Here is an 18,486-nt window from a genome sequence, read left to right as displayed (position 1 = left end):
ATATAGAACATTTTTTTCTTTAACTTTAGATGATTAATCCGGGTAAGGTTTTCGCATATGCCTGTCATTGCACATATTAAAGATGAAGGCTGAAATGTTCAAATGCTCTTGCCTAGAATTTCTGCCAGTCACAAAGAAGTAACAAAAAGTAGAGCCACTTGGGTTCAGACCCTAATTCCTGATATTCAACTGGCATAGTGCTCACTCGATCACTATCCTTACACTGGGGGGCAAAGGGAAGGCACAATTAGTAGGGCAGTCTCTTTGTCTACATTTGCACCCCAAAGGACATGTGCCAGCATTGGTCCAATTGCGTCCCCGAAACAAGTAAGTATGAGAGGGATGGACTCAGATATATTATTAAGCAGACAGCAAAGCATGTGATTCTGATATCAGGCAAGTCTCTAGTAAGTATAGAACCAAGGGGCATAGTAGTCATATGGATAAAAGCACCACAGCCACCAAGAATTCCATGGTTCCAAGCAGTCCTGTACTCCTCTAAACTATAAATCAGTTATTAAATGGGGAGCCTAGAGAAAAGACATTCTTCCTACGAGGGAGTCAGTAGGTGGTCTGCTTCAGGAGCTCTAAATGGCTAGAAAGGACCCTCAGCTTTGCACAGCTCTATCACAAACAGTTTAAGGTGCTCTAAGAAGGAACAGTTTATTGAAGTCAGTAGGAGGATTAAACTGTCCATAAACAGCACGTAGATCCCAGTAGTAATGGAGAAAGTCAGCTTTCTTTCTGGTACTCACCCCTCTGGACCACACTGCTGAACAATGAGCTACTTTCTTTTAAGATTAGGAAAGTGACTCAGTTTAGTTTTTTGAAACCTGATAAAAAGTTAATTAACATGGACCTCTGAAAAAAGTTGTTGTTCCAGGTCTAGCAATAAAAACTCTCATAAATGACAACCAGCACCATGTTCAAGAGATAGATGTAAGGTCATAATCTCCATGAAGGATCCAAGACCAGCAACACCACAGCTATCGTCGGTTCAATGTCTATAACATTTATCACCTGATCTTGCCTAAGTACTTCTAAATAAAGACATTTAGAGACAAAAACCTCTTTATCAGGTTGGAAACAATAGAGTCTAAAGTTCAGGGTTTTTTGTTGCCGTGACTTTAAATTCAAGTAATCCTCATCTTGAATTCAGGCACTGATAGGATGGACTAGAGCTACACACCTGAATACTGGAAGAAAGCTGATTAAGGCAGTTAGCTGAACTGGGTCAACACAGCCCTACAGGAGACACCCAGATGATTTTCTGAATTGGTTCTTCTTGGAGTAATGGTCTGCCACCACATGAGTAGAACCTTAGAAGAGATGTGTCCTATATATGAATAGATGTGTCCTGTATATGAACAGATTTAAGTAAGTAAGCATTAATTACGATATTTCAATTCTAAAATTTTAAGGAAGAAATATATTTTGACTTGTTAGGTCTTTCCTCATGCATATCTTTTCTTAATTGGGATACATAGGTAGATATAATGGATAGGATATATATGTATCCCTATCTGGCATCCCTATCTGTATCTATATGTATATATATAGATAGATATACAGATACATATATAGATATAATGGGATATCTATATATGTATCCCTATCTATGTATCTATGTGTGTGTGTGTGTGTATATATATATATATATAGAGAGAGAGAGAGAGAGAGATCCTTTAGATCACATCAGAACTATATGTAATTTGGTAGTGCTGTAAGATTCATTAAATGTTTCCTAGTGAAAAGCTTTGGTTTTTTTCTCCTTTATCCAGTTTTACAGAATTGAAAAACTTCCTAACACTTGATTCTCAAATTTGTCTTCCTTCATGAACCGAAAATCGGGCTGCACATTAATTTAGTTTAGTCTGCAATTTAGCTAATTAGTCATGTTTCACCAATAAATAAAACAAAACTCAGCTGATCCCACTTAGCTTCTAAGAACAAGCGTGAATTTTTTTTTTTAATGTATTTTTTAAAAAGACACACAACTCGGGCGCTTGGGTGGCTCAGTTGGTTAGGCGACTGCCTTCGGCTCAGGTCATGATCCCGGGGTCCTGGGATCGAGTCCCACATCGGGCTCCCCAGCTCTGCAGGGAGCCTGCTTCTCCCTCTCCCTCTGCCTGCTACTCCCCCTGCTTGTGCTCTCTCTCTCTCTCCCTCTGTCAAGTGAATAAAATCTTAAAAAAAAAAAAAAAAAAAAAAAGACACACAGCTCAGACCTACTCGCCCAGCCAAGGATATCATTAACTTACTGCCTCAACTTCATGTAAAGTGGGTCCCTAAGGAGGCTAGAATCTGACAATTCATAAACCTTCAGAAAATGAAATTTATACTGCTGGTAAGTCAGCTTCAACACAAACCATGACAGGAGAGTCACAGTAAAACAAAAACTTTGTTCAAAAAGCGAAAAGAACTAGCAACAGATAACAAAAATCATCTTTATATTCTCCCAATTATTTCCAAATTGAGCTATATCTAGCTTCCTCTGATGTCCATATAATTTCTCATTTTTACCTAATAGCTCTTTCATATGCCTGCCCTCTCTATTTTTACTATCCTCTGATCCTACCTTTTTGCATTTCATCTTAACCCTTAGTAACACAGTGTACCTAACTCATCAGATGAAACTCTGACAGCCACAAGAACTCATTCACATAAATATCCTCACCCACACACTCTGCCAGCCAAAGTCATCCACGTTTTCCACAATCCTCAAAAACTATAAAAACTTTAGGCATTGGAATTAGGCTTTAGAATCTATAAAGAAATTTGTTCTCACTTCCCCATCTCTGCCCTTCCACCCCAAATTCCAAGTTCCAGTCCTCTTTTAAGAACGACCCCACTGATGGAAGTTAAAACAACTCTTACCATGGGAGGATGGAAATACCTCAAAGATTAATTGCAAAATGCAAGCTATTTCTGAGGCTGCATTTCCTACCCCTTTCTGAACCATAACCGTACAGAGACAGGGTGTTAGTATGGACTCTGGGTTTGTGTTTTGCAAAGCTGTGACCACTTTGCTCATTATGCCTCTCATCAAGCAAGTTTGGATGTCATGAGGCAAGATTTCACAGTTACTGAGGGCATGGATGAGGAACTCAGAATGATACTTATGGGATGCCTGGGTGGCTCAGTTGGTTAAGCATTTGCCTTCGGCTCAGGTCATGATCTCAAGGTCCTGGGATGGAGCCCCCCCTCCCAATAAATAAATAAAACCTTTTAAAATTTTTAAGAATTTTTTTAAAAAAAGAATGATACTTAGACGACTGTTAGGGGAAGTTAAGTTTTGGTGAGGACACAGTTCCCACTGAATCACTGCGTTTACTCTTTCTCTCTGTCACTCTTCTAATTTTTTGGCTATGGGCTTAAGGACTGCTGCCATCCTGGGGCAATGGCTTGTTGCTTGGCCTAGAGAAGTGAAACCAACTTCTAGGCATAGTCTCTAAGAGTCTAGCTGCAATTCTATTGCAATTGTATTTCTCCAAACAACAAAACATCACCTGGGTGTGTGTCTGAGCCAGTCATGACTTAGACCTGCCTAGAGGTTTATATGTCTGGAAACATATTAAAAATGTCTTATGCTTTGCCTCTCTGGTGTGAGAACCAGGAAAGACTTCTAGAGCCTAGGTAGCCAGTCTGATGGCTAAAGCACAAATGGAAAATGAAATTTATATAAGCAACTAATTTTACTTCATCTAGAGAATGGGCATGCAACACTGGCTAATATCTGGCACTACCATTCTGGGTTAAATTCAGATTGGTCTTATAATGATTTATATTATTTTTCTTTTACTAGAAAGTTTATTCTAATGACTTAGTTACCACTTCTGAGCACAGGAATAATTTTAAATATAACATATGTGTTTTTGCATTTTTTAAAATAATCAACATCCTCAAGCTTCAAAATATTCAAATTCAAAACCCTGTATTTTAGTGTTCAGCCAAATCAGAAGAAGAAAAAATTTAGCAAGAGAATGGATAAGCACCTTTGAGAATTAAATGTAAGCTTTAATATGTGATTAGTGCTTAAGTTCTTTTTCACAAGATATGTACCTAATTGATCCTACTGTGTGTAGGACCTACTAATGTCCAAAGAATAATTCCCCATACCATGTAAAAGAAATCATTTGTACATTGGTTGTTAGAAATATTTTGCTATAGAAGTGAAGTAGAAGCTGATGGCCATTATAGATGAATTAATCTCAGTTCTTTAGAAGGACAGATGTAGCTGGTTGTAATTTCTTAATGCATCTTACATAGCTTTTCTTCTAAATAAAAAATACATCTAGAATAAAAACACTCACTGGCTGTTGGTTTGGGAAATAAGCCTTTCTTGCCAAGCAAATAAACTGCACTGTTAATTTTAAGAAATGTGGGTTGTTTGTTTGTTTTCATATAAAATGCTAATGCAGACTCTCAGTAGGCTCACAACCAGAATTAACTCTGTCCATCAAGAGCATCTTCCTCTACCAAGGACAGTTCCAGGGTATTTTCATTAGTACAGGTCTTCATCCTGAAGTTGAAAGAACCATAGAGTTTTGCAGACTCTTTGGAAGAGGCAAACCTGTTGCGACGATATAGCTCCCCTTTCCACATAGACATCATTAGCAAACAGGACAAAACGACCCCCCCAAGTGTGAGCAGGCAGAGTCCTGCAATCACACAGCGGTCCAGGTGAGCCCCCAACCTTGCGCTCTCCCTCTCCAAGCGTTCCATCTCCCGGGCCGCCACGGTGTTGGGATCCACAGTCACTTCCCGTGGGACAATGTAGGAGATGATCACCAGCAAGATGCCAGTGACCAAGAACAAGATGGCACTGATGAACCCATAGTCTACTGACTTCCCTGAAGACGTGGCTTCCGAACTTATATCATCTTCATCTTCAGATATCAAGGATATGGCAGCCTCATGAGACCACTCATTTGGATTTCCCCAGCCAAGGTCTCCCAGATGATTGCTCCCTTTTGCTAGAGGGGAGCACTGGTTCCTTTGCTCTAAGTTGACATTCTCATCCACACAGGTAAAAGAAGTTTCTAATTCCTGGCTGCAGCAGTTGCAGACTTTCCGTCCTGACAGTATTTGGTTGTTCCCTGAGTTGAGAGGCCCTGGTGGCAAGGAGTCTGTCTGAATGACAGTGTCTTGCAGAGAGGAGGAGGGGGATGCTGGAGAAGGGCTAAGTTTAGACCCTTCCGTCTCAGCTGCTCTTGGCATCGACATACAGTGTCTCTGGCAGCAGAGAGCAGCTTTGATGGCTGCCGCATCTGCCTGGTCACCAGGAAGCCTGCCTGAATGCCAGTCCACAGCATCACACAGGACTGCCTGGCTGCTCCTCTTCTCAAGGTAGTGGAGCTCCATCGGAGCTAGTCAGACATCCCCCATCAGCTTCCGAAAATTCTGCCAAAAACCACACAGGTATGAACCCAATGGGACCTAAGGCTGCACCACCAGGAGTATTGCTCCTGGGGTCCCCATCTCCTGTTCAGCCACAGTTGTTACACTTCCAGCCCCAGTTCCTCCTAAAAGGGGTACAAGAAACGAGAGGAGACCTAGTGGCAGGAAAGTGTGAAATGGGCAAATCCTCTGACTTAGCAGAGGGACTGACACTGAGGAACTTAGGTCAGGGCAGAAAAGGAGCACAGAGGAAGTAGAAGTGTCTCTGAAGGAAGCATTGCCGTCATCAAGCCAAATTTATCCAAGGACTCACACATTTCTGTGACAGGATCCCTCAAATAAGAAGGCAAGTTTCCTGTAGAGAGACACAAATGAGAAAGGCAGGGACCTTTTTTAGCAGAGCTGAGATTTTCTGGAAAACCTGGGGAAGCACACACCTCTCAACAATTCAGTTAAATTATGTTTACACTATCTTCGGGGCGCCTGGGTGGCTCTGTCGTTAAGCGTCTGCCTTCGGCTCAGGTCATGGTCCCAGGTTCCTGGGATCGAGCCCCGCATCGGGCTTCCTGCTCGGTGGGAAGCCTGCTTCTCCCTCTCCCTCTCCCCCTGCTTGTGTTCCCTCTCTCGCTGTGTTTCTCTCTGTCAAATAAACAAATAAAATCTTTAAAAAAAAAAAATTATGTTTACACTATCTTTAGTTGAGAACAGATTCTAATACAGATTAGCTTTAGAGCATTACCAGGGATGAACAAATATGTCACCGTCAGCTGGGCTCGACTGGCACTAGAGCTCAGCATTTTGACTGAGTAGCTCGGAAGTGGGTAAAAGATGGCTAGACACCTACATCCAATGACCTTAGTCACACAGCCCTGTATGTACAAGACCCCATGCCTGTTCATTGTACTTTCATTCTCAGCCCTTGCAGCTACATGATGCCGGCTTGTTCTAGACCCAGAAGGATGTAGACGACGTGCCTTACTGTGTGATCCCTGCCAAATACCATGGGCCAGCCCACTCCACTCCCCCCTCCCCCAAACACACCTGCTCTAGGTGCAGATCTGCTGCTCTTGCTCATTGTGTCTGAATGGGTCTGAGTCCCTCTCCTTCTGTCCACTTGGCTAACAAACATGCATGGGAAATTGACCATCCAGGAGAACGGACAGGGGGTGCCTGGATGGCTCAGTCGTTAAGCGTCTGCCTTCGGCTCAGGTCATGATCCCAGGGTCCTGGGATCGAGCCCCGCATCAGGCTCCCTGCTCGGCGGGAAGCCTGCTTCTCCCTCTCCCACTCCCCCTGCTTGTGTTCCCTCTCTCGCCGTCTCTCTCTCTGTCGATTAAATAAATAAAATCTTTAAAAAAAAAATAAAAGAAGTAAACTGACAGTAAAAGACAAATTATAAACCCACAGAGTCACAGTTCTGTTGAGGTAAATAGGTGAGAAGCTATTAACACAGTTCCAAAATTACCTTTGGAACTTTGCATCCAGACATGCCCTTACCCCCATGGCAGCATGGGACCTTTCTGTGATAGAACTTTGGGTTGAACAGAAAACTGTCTGCCCGCCTTTCTCTGCCTCTGCCATCCTACCAAGGAATAACAACTCACTTTTCACTATCACCAAGTACAGCAGTTTCAAGCAAGGGCCCTTTTTATTCTGCTTCCAAATTCCCAGCAATAGTTGATTTAACCCATGGTTCAGGGGCCTATTATGCTCAAAATCCACAGCTCCAGCAGCTGGTAACCCACACAGACCCACGAGTAAGGCTTACCTAAGGTCTACCTAGCAACTCACTTAAAATATGGGAGAGGGAATCCACACGTTTTCTGCTCTACATTAAAGTTTGTTTTGTTACTTCTCTCCTGTTACCAAAGTTTCTCTGTAGCTAAAACAGAAAAACAAAGCAAGTGCAAAAAACATATAACTGAACCAGAACTTTCCTTTAGCAAGTGGACACAGATCCCTACAGCCGGATCCCTCCATGAAGGAAGTGGTGATACGGCTTTGATCAATTCCTGAAATGAAAAATCGTCTCGCAGTTCCCTCAGACATGAGGTGCTCTGATTAACTTTTGGCACGATTAACTCATCACATTGGACTACTCTGGATAAAATCGGCAGGGTTCCTTATGGGACTTCCAATTTATAACAAAGAGGGAAAGAAATCTCCACTTAATTCCCTTCGCCTGCTTCTCTCTCTCTTTAAAGACAGACTCCGCTCGTTCCATCGGAGATACACTCGCTACACAGTCGATTCCCTTTGCAGCTCCATAATCCGGGGCTTCCATCCTCAGTAGAGAATGGATAATCCCATGGGACCAGCTAAAGGCTCTTTCCTTCCGTCTCCTGCCTCTCGTCTCTCTGGTTAAGAGGGAGGTTAATGAAATTGCACTTCAAAGCGAGGGGACAGCACTATACCTCCTCCGTCTGCCATTGACTAAGAGCCTTAATATCTGCATTGGAACTAACTAATACGGGTGAGGCTGGTCTGGGGGAGGCGACCTCGGGATCCGTCCAGCGCGCGCTGTGCGGGGAGGGCGCGCAGCAAGCGCCGGGCAGCGGTGCCCCCTGCGAGATCAATTCATCCATTCCGGGTGAACCTCAAGGCACCCGGAGTCGGGCGGCGTTCGTCAAATACCCCGAGGCAGGGCAAGCACCTGGGGCAGGGAGTGGGGACGCACTCCGCCGCTCCGCCAGGCTCCTGGGGTCTCTCCCTCGCCCCAGCGCCTCCTCCCGGTCCCGCTCACCGGCACTCACCCCTGCCTTGACCACCACGTGCGGCTCGAGCACCGCGCTCGTTCCTGCGCCGCTCCTCGGGAAAGTCCCCCGATTACCAGCCGTGGCACTTGTAGCCAGCCTCAGCGCGCCGCTGGGCTCCACGGGGTGGACAGCGCCTGCTGTGCCGGTTGGGAGGGGCCGGGCGGGGCGTGGCCCTCCTTCTTGCTGAGCATCCCGGGAGATGTAGTCCAGGGGCGGTCTCCCTGCCTCCCCCACCTTGTTTTTTCTCACTCCTCCACGCTCTGCTCTTCCTGAAGACGTTGTGCTATATGTCCATACTCCTGATTGGCACTTTAGAGGAAATGGCTGGATCCTAAACTCAGGGTTGGGTCCTCCAGCCTCAGGTATGGCCACAGGATTATGGGGGAAGGAGTGTATATTTAGTTCCAACACTGTGCCAGGCAATATGTATATTTTGTCTTATTTAATGGAACAGATCTTCGAAGTAGATTTTATTAATCTTCATCCTACAGATAAGGAAAGAGGCTCAGAGGAATTAAGTGTTTCATCCAAGGTTACAAAGACAGTAAGTGGTAGCTAATGAAGTTTATTCAGGAATATGCTCCCAAAGTCATTGCCTTGCCCACAAAATCAGGAGAAATATGACCGTTGAGGGATTGTCCTGTTTGTCTATGCATCCCCTGTGCCTAGCCAAGTGTCTAGTATCTGTTGAATTATGAAGAGTAATGACCCAAAATAACAACAGTTAACATAAATAACACTTATTATTGCCTGGTTCTCTTCTAATCACTTTAGATACATTAACTCATTTAATGTTCACAATTAATTTTTAAATCCTATAAAAATTCTCATTTTTATAGGCGAGGAAACGGAGTTACAAAGAAGCTGAGTAATTTGTTCAAAGTTGTACACCTAGTCCTCAGCAGAGGTGGGTCATGAACTCCACAATATTCTAAGCATTATGTAAATTGAGTGAATGGAAGAAAGACCAGAAAGCAAGAAAATAAAGGGTTGGGAATAAAGGAAGGCTGTAAGTGAAGCTACTGAGTTATGACTCCCAGGATAGAACAAAGTAACTTCTTTGGGTCACTGACCTTTCTAACCATAGTGGATTGCAGCAGCCAACAGCCAAAGGGAATGTGTGGTTTGTGGATCATCTCCAAGTTTTCAGCATCGCCTTTGGGACTATTGTAGGGTTATTGATTGTTTTCATCTAAGGGAAGCAAAAGAAGGGCTATAATATTTATAACTTTTTGCTACTTGTGAGTAGCTCACATAAATTCTGTGGTTGCTGGCTTTCAAGTGATAAATCTCCTATAATGACGACTTTGTTGGTTTTCCTTTATATTGATAGAATCCATAGTATCATAGTTCCAGGGACTTCACAATCCAACCCCTTTAAGATCTTTTTTCCCATGACTCCCTTTTAACCAGTTAGGCCCATTTGTTGATAAGCATGCCATGTGTATTGTGCTTTCTTCTCCTTTGCTTATTACTCTGTTCTCCAGTGAGAATATCCTTCCTTCCATCCCCTATTCCTTCCACCCTTTGAGGACTGTCTCATCAATCCATACCTGCAGGGGTGCATTCTGTTTTTAGTACTTTATGTTTAAAAGGGAACACAAAGACACCATAGGTATCTAGAAGAGAGAAACTGAGAAGTTGAACAAACTTAAACCCACGTTGGACAGGAAGACACTGAAGGAACTTGGGATATTTAGTCAGAGGAGACTTAGAGGAAACAAAAATTAGCTTTATTAATTTGAGGTTTATAAAAAAGAAGAGGAATTATATATCATGGTTAAAAGTGGTAAAAGCAGAACCAATGACAATAATAGCATTTATTATTCCTAATGCATTCTCATCTTTAATTCTTACATCAATTCTATAAGGGAGCATGTATTATTGTACCCATTTTGCAATGTAGAAATTGAAGATCAAAAAAGTGGAGTTTCTATTCCAAGGTATAAGAACTAATAACTGACAGAGCCAAGATTCTAACTTGGGCTGTCTGATTCCAGAACCTGGATCTTTTCACCACCACGCTATACTGAGCAATGCTTCACAGCAGAGCATACATAGGAGGTGATAATATTTATTGCACTGGGATAAACGTAAGAGGTTTCTCATGACCCTAGTTCTGGTGCTGTGGCTACTTCAGGCCCTGCAGGACAGCTAGAAGGGTCAAGGGAATAAATAAGCCAATACGTCATAATACAATGGAGCACCTGAGGATGATGGACACAGGGACTGGGAAGTTTTGGATAGCACTATCCCACTTAATAAGGAGATGGATTTGGGGCTGATTATAAGGAATAACATTCTAAGAACTTGAAATAGGATATCTCATGAACGTGAATTTGGTATTACTGGAGAGGATAAAGAAAGAGCCATTTATTAGTGATGTCATGGAAAGGGTTCATCCAGTTGGATTAGAGGACTTCTACAGTTTCCCTGCTGAGGTGGTTCTAAGTTACATCTCTTCCATGAATCCCTTTTCCTCAAAACCAGACCCCCAAAGATTCTGCCTCCTATGAAGTCTACTAAGACTTGTCAGCCCTGGTATTTTTTATACTCATCAGCCACTGCCTTGTGACATTCCTCGTATGTCTAGATAACTACTGCATATTATTCAACTCCTCACTTCGGTGCCTAAACCTGTAGCAGCAATTGTAAGCTCCTTCAGGTCAGTATTCATATATTAAATATCTTATTACCTTCTGCAGAAAGTGCAATATTTCTATTGGATAGAGTGAGGGAAAATGAACTGATTCTGGAGAGATGATCTGTCCACATGATTGTCTCTCATGTCCTATTTCTATATATAGTATATTTGACTGTCTACATATTAGTGACCATTAAAAAATATCAACTCTGTGCCACACACTACAAAATCTCATTCAAAATTCTGCATAAAAAGAATAAATGTAGACTGAGCTCCTGTAAAGAAAAGCTCTGCAAAAACTATCAGTTGCTGGAATAACTTCATCTCTCTCTCCCCTAAGTCCATGTCTAAAACTTTCCTCAAATCTGACCCAAGAACCTTTTTCAAGAGCCTTTCTTGTTCAGCATCACTAATTTCTTATTACCCTTCTAATTGGCATTCTAGTGGCATAATACATTTCCTTTTATATAGCCATTTTACATATATAGAATTATTTAATTTATATTTTATACTGCTTTCTATGTGGTATCTCTTCCCAGATAAAATTTAAGCTCCTTGAGAACCAATATATTCTTTCTATAATTTTGAAGCAACACATGAGCATGAAACAGCAAAATATATAGGCAACAGTGGTTCCTCAATATGTGCTTATAAAACAATTGACACTGTGATATTAAAGTCTAAGTAATGATTCTGATCTTGCATAGTTTTTAAAATGTCACCTTTTTTTGGTTTGCTTATACTCTGTGAGGTATGGGAGGAACAATCATGATTACACTAAGTTGATCAGTGAAAAAATAGATTCTGAGAAGTAATTTTACCAACTAAATCAAGTGAAGAGACTTGGAACAATCAGTCTCTTATAATGATGACTGCAGAGAGGATGCCTTCCAGTTTTTTCTCTTCAGCAATAACAATAAGAACTGATTGTAAGTAAATATCCTTCATGGGTTCAGAGTTATTAGAAGAGGGTAGGCTGTATGGAGGTAAGAAAGACGTTTTTAAAATTGGCTATGTAGAGACTCAGTCATTTAATGACAATAATACAAGGAATATGATTTACTTTGTGCTCCAAAGCTGGGATTTCTGAATGATGGAAGAGAAGAGTAAAAATGACCAAAATTTAGAGTAATGATCTCATTTACCAACAAAATTCTAGGAACAAAAAAAAGTAATATTAAATTTGAAAGTTTCCTTTAAATAAGAATGCTTACAATGGCCAGGCAGGCATGTTTTTTAAATTAATAAAGCACCGGATACAGACAGTTGGGGTCAGGGAAGACTGCAGCCAAATTGAGAGCAAGTGCTTCTTCCTAAAGGAGCAGTATCCCCTAACTGCTTTACCTGATTTTTGTCTTGAGTGAATTCCGATATCAATAAAAGTCAGATATTCCAATTTGTATTCAAAAATTCAAAATATTTTAAATTTTAAATTTAAATTTAAAACAAATTTAAACCTGCATGGGTCAAAGAAAACATAACTACAGAAAACATTCATTTCCAGTAATAGGAAACATGATTTAGATCCATCCTCAGCAGTCTAGAAAAGCTAGACAAAATGTATAAAAATCATGTGCTTGAAGACATGCAAATTTAACAAGACAGAGAAAAATTACTGGGCCAGAATCTAAAGAAGGAGAGAGGCTCAGAGAGGCAAGTCAGGAGCTTGGAGCTTCCTTTTACTTGGAGACGTTAGATAATTATAGAGGGAAAAGTTGAGAGGCTAAGGAGCTAAGGAGAGGGGGGAGTTGGGGTCCTGGGCCTACCAAAGAAAAGAATTGTAGTGAATCTGTTCCATTCCTTAAACTCTGGGTTGGAATCCTGCAAGGTTGCATGCTGGCTAGCAGTATGAGCCAGAAGTTAGATAGACCCTCACAGGGAGCACACATCAGTTTGTTAAGATGTCAATCCCTAAAATTTAACCAAAATGATTTCAAAGTGTTAGGACACCAGTTACTTGGCAGAGGCAGCATTCTCTGAAACAAAAACAAAACAAAACAAACAAAAAGACTAAGCATTAGCTCAGACCAATTCTACAAATAATTATGCAAATATACTGATTCAATAAAAAATAACCATGAAAAAAGGTCACATACTGTATAATTTTATATGTATATATATAAAACATTTTCAAAATGACAAAATTATAGAGATGGAAAACAGATTACTGGTTGCTATGGGTTAAGGATGGTAGGGGGTGAGGTCATGGGTGTGACTATAACTATAAAGGGTAGCATGAAGATCTTCATGGTGATGGAATAGTTCTGTATCTTGAACATGGTTCTGGTTACATGAACCTATGCATGTGGTAAACTGACAATTTTTTGGTTTGATATTCCATATAGTTACATAAAATGTAACCATTTGGAGGAAACTGAAGAGTACACAGATCTTTCTGTAGTATCTTTGCAACTTTCCAAAAATCTATAATTTTAAGATAAAAAGCACAAGAAACAAAAAACCAAGCCCATCAGAAGATTAGATCACATGCATGAAAGCAAACAGAAACTAAAGCAATAGAAATGACCAATGGGAAGCTTCAGATATTGGAGAATTATAAATAGCTATGCTTACTGTGCTCAATGAAATAAGACAAAATTTAGAATTTTGCCAGGGATCTGGAAATGAAAAATAAAAAACAACATAATCAAAATTAAGAACTCAAAAGATAAGAGATTAGACACAGTGAAGAGAAATGAGTGAATTGGAGACAGATCAAAATAAAACATCTCAAACAAAGCACAAAGAGACAAAAGGATGAAAAATACGAAAGTGAAGGTAAAAGACATAGAAGCTTAACAGTCAGGTTTTAAGCAGAAATTCTTGTATCCAAGGAGTAAAGTTTTCTCTCTCTCCTTGTGGGAGGAGAGGAGAAGGAAGCTTTCTCTTGCTCCTGTAGATAAGCAGACAAAATCAATTTTTCTGATTCTCCCCTGTGATACAGACTTTGAAGTTCATATACATAGGACATTTGATTTTGCTGTCATTATATTGTCCCAGGAGTAAAAATTGCAGTGTTGGGAACCACATGGTCATTGCTCTCTTTTTAAGTGAAAAATGATAATCTGTCTCTAATCCAAATACCATGTGCACATTCAGGATAAAATTAATAAATATGATTTTTTTAAAAAAACAATAGTAAGGGTGGAGAAAAGAAGCTAGCCACTAAAAAATTCTAATTGTAACTGCATTATTCCATTGATATGAAGTTAGTAATGAGGCAAAACTATACCAGAATATTTTGGGATATTGGCAAAACAATGAAGAAAAGCAAGAATGTAGTTATGATAAATGTCAAGATAGAGGCTATCTTTGCAAGGGATGGAGGAAATAGTGATTTGGAGAAGGCAAAAGAAGAGGCTTGTGAGGCATAGCACTCTTCTATTCTTGACCCACATGTGCTTACATTGGTATTCTCCTTGAGCTAAATTATTGGAGGTGAGTCTTTATTTCATGCACTGTTCTGTGTGTAGCAGATCATAATAAAAAGATAAACGTGCCTTTGGAGAGGATTCAGGTTTCAAGTGCCTGCAATTCTTTGCATTAAGAATTTATATCAATCTAAGGATTTGTTCTATCTTAAGAAGAGCTTGAAGATGGTTTCTTCTAGCTTAGTTTCACCTGGCATATTGTTATGCATGGAGGGTGGGCGAGTATACAATCCTACAGTACCCGTGGTACTATACTACCACGATCTTTTCCGTGGGGGAGGGGGAGGGGCAGATGGGGAGGGAGAGAGAGCCTTAGGCAGACTATGCTTAACAGAGAGCTCGGCGCAGGGCTGGATCTCATGACCCTGGGATCATGACCTGAGCCAAAATCAAGAGTCCACTGCTTAACTGACAGAGCCACCCAGGCGCCCACTACAATGATCTTTTTTGTTGTTTATTCAAGAAATATTTCAAATTCCTTTCACTCTCTCCTCGTCCTTTATCGTATTCCTTTCTAGAGACATGATCCAGTTTATTAGCCTATCACTCCACTGAAATTCTTTGCTTAAGTCGTTAATAACATTCAATAATTCAGCCACTCACTCAAGTATTAATTGAATGTCAAAAGTTCTATGCTAAGTGCCAGATGTAGAGTAGTGAACTGAATGGATACATCCCACCTTTCAAGGAGTTTACAATCTGATGGGGGATATGTCAATTTAACAGACAAGTATAATGCCATTTCATCAGTGTTCTGATAGAGGAATACATAATACAATATACCTAACTCAGAATTGGCAGGTCAGAGTGGACCCCTGGATGATACAATATCTAGGTGAGACACGTACAAAAAGAAATTAGCCCTTTGAAAAATGAGGTAGCATGTTGAAGAGTGGGTGACAATTGAGAAGTGAATTACTGCAACTGAAGAAAATTAAATATGTATACAATATAAAATGTGAGGGGAAGAATGTCAAGTAATGATATTGGAAGTGTCAGAAGAGGAAAAATCACCTTTGGACTGGCAAGTAAGAATAAGGTGTGTGGACTTAATTCTAAAAACAGCAAAATGCCAATGGTGGCTTTTAAGTAGGAGAATAATAAGATCATATGTGAATTTTAAAAAGTTCATTTTGGGGAATAGATTGAAGAGGAGTTAGCCTAGTGTAATCAAATAGTTTATAATAATCATCCAAGCAAGAGATAATGACAGTGAGATATAAATATAAAGACATAGACAAGTTACAAGAAAAAGATATATCATGCAATCATTGATCAGAAGGAGGCTGAAGCAGCTATGGTAAAGTGGGCTCCAGAACAATGAATGTGACCAGGGATAAGAGAAATAATGATAAAAGGTCCAATTCATCAAGAAGACACAACAACCACAAGTGTGGATGTACTCCCTACATCTCTGTGGGGCCACAGTTCCAGTTGTGCTGAATGGAATGTGTGTGGAAATGATGTGTGTTAACCTCTGGGAGGAGGTAGCTAAGAATCTGCTGTTTCTGTCCATTTTACTCTTCCTGCTACCTGTGATCTCTGTAATGCTAAAATGACCTTGAAGCCACAATGTGAAAGCAGCCTGGACTGCTGAATCACAGCTTAGAGGAGAGCCACTTGATCCATATCAGACTCAGACGTGAGCACAACACAAACTTCTGTCGTGGCAGTGAGGTTTTGAGCTCATGTGGCACAAGTTAGCCTTCTCTCCTTAATTGCCGTGGGCCAGAAAGGAGCTCAGAAAGTGGACAGAAAGGTCTGGTTATCTACCTATGTAGACAGTGGTTTAAGCAATTATTGTGTTTTGCTTTCCTTTACTATCAAGGAGAATAAAAGTTTTATTTTAGATTTTTCATATCATCCTTATTATTATTGCTAATCTTTTGAGTGATATTATTTGTCCTTAAACTGAGTTACCTTTCTACTTGAGTTTCCTTCCCTCATTTTCACTTTTTTTCCTATAAAATAAACATGCTTTAAAAGCATGATAACACTCTATAACTGTATTTCATACTTTTGAATATATGTCAGAGGAATAACCAAGTTGGATTCCTATAAATATATAAACATGGATCCAGAGTATTACTTGCTTCAGTGTGTTTTATATATATAATATTAGTTTTTATATATTAATTTAAATATAATAAATATATGTTGTATGTAATATTAATATTGATATTAGCATAATTAAATATCCCTGGAAGAAAGGAGATTCTACTTTTTAAAAATTCAACAGGTTTCATTATTTTAGTACTTCTGAGACCCTTTAACTGGCTAATGTATGATTTGACTCTAAGGGTAAGACATGTTTTCAGTTTTCCTAACTTTATAGGATTATGAGTCTTATTTTTCACAAAGCACCTTTTAGGACTATTGTTTTATAAAATAAACTTTGAGATACACTGCTTTTATAATTTTTATAGTCCTATCGACTAAGACTATTTCCTATTTTGATTCACATTTTTCAAGGCCCTTTATGGTTCAACTCTGTTATGCTACTGTTGGAGACCCTACTTTAATCAGTGTCTTAGGTGGTGGTTGTGCTTCATTATTTTTTTCTTATGTTGTTAAACTTTATGGTATATGGTTTGATTTTTTGGTATTTTATTATTATTATTGTTAGTATCAGTATCAATTTTCTGACTCTGTTTGGTTCTTCTTCTATATATCTCCTTAGCCCAGTCTCTCATCATCTCTTGCTTGGACTACTGCAATTATCTGATGCATAGTACTTGAAAGGAACATAATAGTACTGCTAATTTGACTATCGTGAGGAAGAATTAAATAAAATGTATGCAAAGTACTTAGTGTTTGACACGTAAATGACCCCATAAATGTTAAAATGTTATTATTTTTAACTATTAATTTGCTTTTCAGCTGTTTCCATTATGTTGTTGAGTCCATCTCTTAATTTTTAAATTTCAACAGTTATGTTTTTCACTTCCTAGACATTTGTTTTCTTTTTTGTAACTATTTGTGCTATTTCTTATTTTATAAATGTAATGTCCTACCTTAACTCTTCAGGGATGTTAATTATATATGTTTTCACATTTATAACCAATATCAATTTTGATTGCTCTTTTAACTATTTTTTAGGTATAAGGTCTTCAATTTTGTCTGTCTTTCATGGGATGTCTTTCCTTGGATATTTGGTCATTTGTGTTGTGTTTACCTTCACAGTAGAGATTGTATGCTGGATTTGCTGCTCTGTCTCTTTTGGTAGGTTCCTTGTAGTGGCTTCATACTTCTTCAGTCACGTCTTACCTGCTTTTCATATTTCAGAAATTTCTCCTGATTTCTACCCCACTGACAGTCCTACACATTTTTTAGGGAAGCTTATTTGCGAGAAAGTTCTTCATGACTTGGCCTTTGCTAACTCTTCTTCCTCACCTCCCAGCATACATTCCAGCTTCATAAACTATCTGCAATTCACTGAATATTTCCAGCTGTACTCATAGCATTCCTTTTCCAAAGCTGCCTTTTCTACTTAGACTTGCTGCTTCTCAATTTCATTCCCTCAACTTGTCAATAGAGGTCAACTCCTCTAGAGCATGGTTTTCTCTGTAAAATTCTTTAACAACGCTTCCCCACCCTGGGTAGAATTGACCACTATTTTCTTTGTATCTCATTCTAACTCAGCTCTTATACACCCACCAGAGCACCAGTAATATATATCTTTATTTGTCTATATGTGTGACAAGGAAGAACATTAGTCATAACTTAACCCCATGGTCTCCAACTTTTGCTTCCTTTCTAACGAGGGCAAATGTCAAGGAATGTCTTTCAATTTGCTGAGCTGGGTGATATATGACAGTGCAATCTGGGAAGCTGAGAAAGATTAAATAGTGCTATATAAGGAAAGAGGTGGGAGAGGCAAATCCCAGAGTGAGAAGGAGGCTGAAATCAAACACTGAGAGGCTGGAAGAGAGGGACTTTTGAGGAGGAGGGATAAAAAAAAAAATCACACACAGTGAAAGGAGATTAGGGAAGATTTTTTGTGAGTAGGATAGGAAGAGGAAAAAGAAAAAGGTCGGGTAAAAAGTTTTCTGTGCAAGTGGATTTTCAGGTCCTCAAATTCTTGAGCCCAATATAATTCAAGAGTTAGGTGCTTTGTTTGTTTTGGTTTGATCTGGGTTTTCTTTTTTTTTTTGTAGTTTAAAAAGCTAAAACTTTGCATATGCAATATATTTTGTATCCCCAGTGGGATCTGGGGCAACACCCTATGGTCAAACACATTAATATATTTTCAGCA

General features: G+C 39.7%; 1 protein-coding gene across 2 annotated transcripts; it reads right to left on the bottom strand.

Annotated features, from left to right (window-relative positions):
• Positions 1-3,901: 3,901 nt before the first annotated feature.
• On the bottom strand, positions 3,902-8,292 carry TMEM74 (transmembrane protein 74). Of its 2 annotated transcripts, XM_078072086.1 has the most exons (3): positions 8,154-8,292; positions 5,868-6,039; positions 3,902-5,755 (listed from the first exon to the last, which is right to left on the bottom strand). In XM_078072086.1, the coding sequence occupies exon 3, from the start codon at positions 5,362-5,364 to the stop codon at positions 4,447-4,449; it is 918 nt and encodes a 305-aa protein (XP_077928212.1). In that variant the 5' UTR covers positions 5,365-5,755; positions 5,868-6,039; positions 8,154-8,292; the 3' UTR covers positions 3,902-4,446. The 2 variants fall into 2 exon arrangements, with proteins under 2 accessions (XP_077928212.1, XP_035931648.1); XM_036075755.2 differs by lacking the exon at positions 5,868-6,039.
• Between the last annotated feature and the right edge of the window lie 10,194 nt (positions 8,293-18,486).

This window comes from Halichoerus grypus, chromosome 5, assembly GCF_964656455.1.
Source record: "Halichoerus grypus chromosome 5, mHalGry1.hap1.1, whole genome shotgun sequence".
Taxonomy (NCBI): domain Eukaryota; kingdom Metazoa; phylum Chordata; class Mammalia; order Carnivora; family Phocidae; genus Halichoerus; species Halichoerus grypus.
The sequence above is the reverse complement of the archived record's forward strand: the minus strand, read 5'-3'. Positions and strand labels throughout refer to the sequence as shown.

Bases quoted from the DNA above. Each gene is read 5' to 3' on its own strand.
- TMEM74 (XM_078072086.1), bottom strand. From the start codon at position 5,364: ATGGAGCTCCACTACCTTGAGAAGAGGAGCAGCCAGGCAGTCCTGTGT.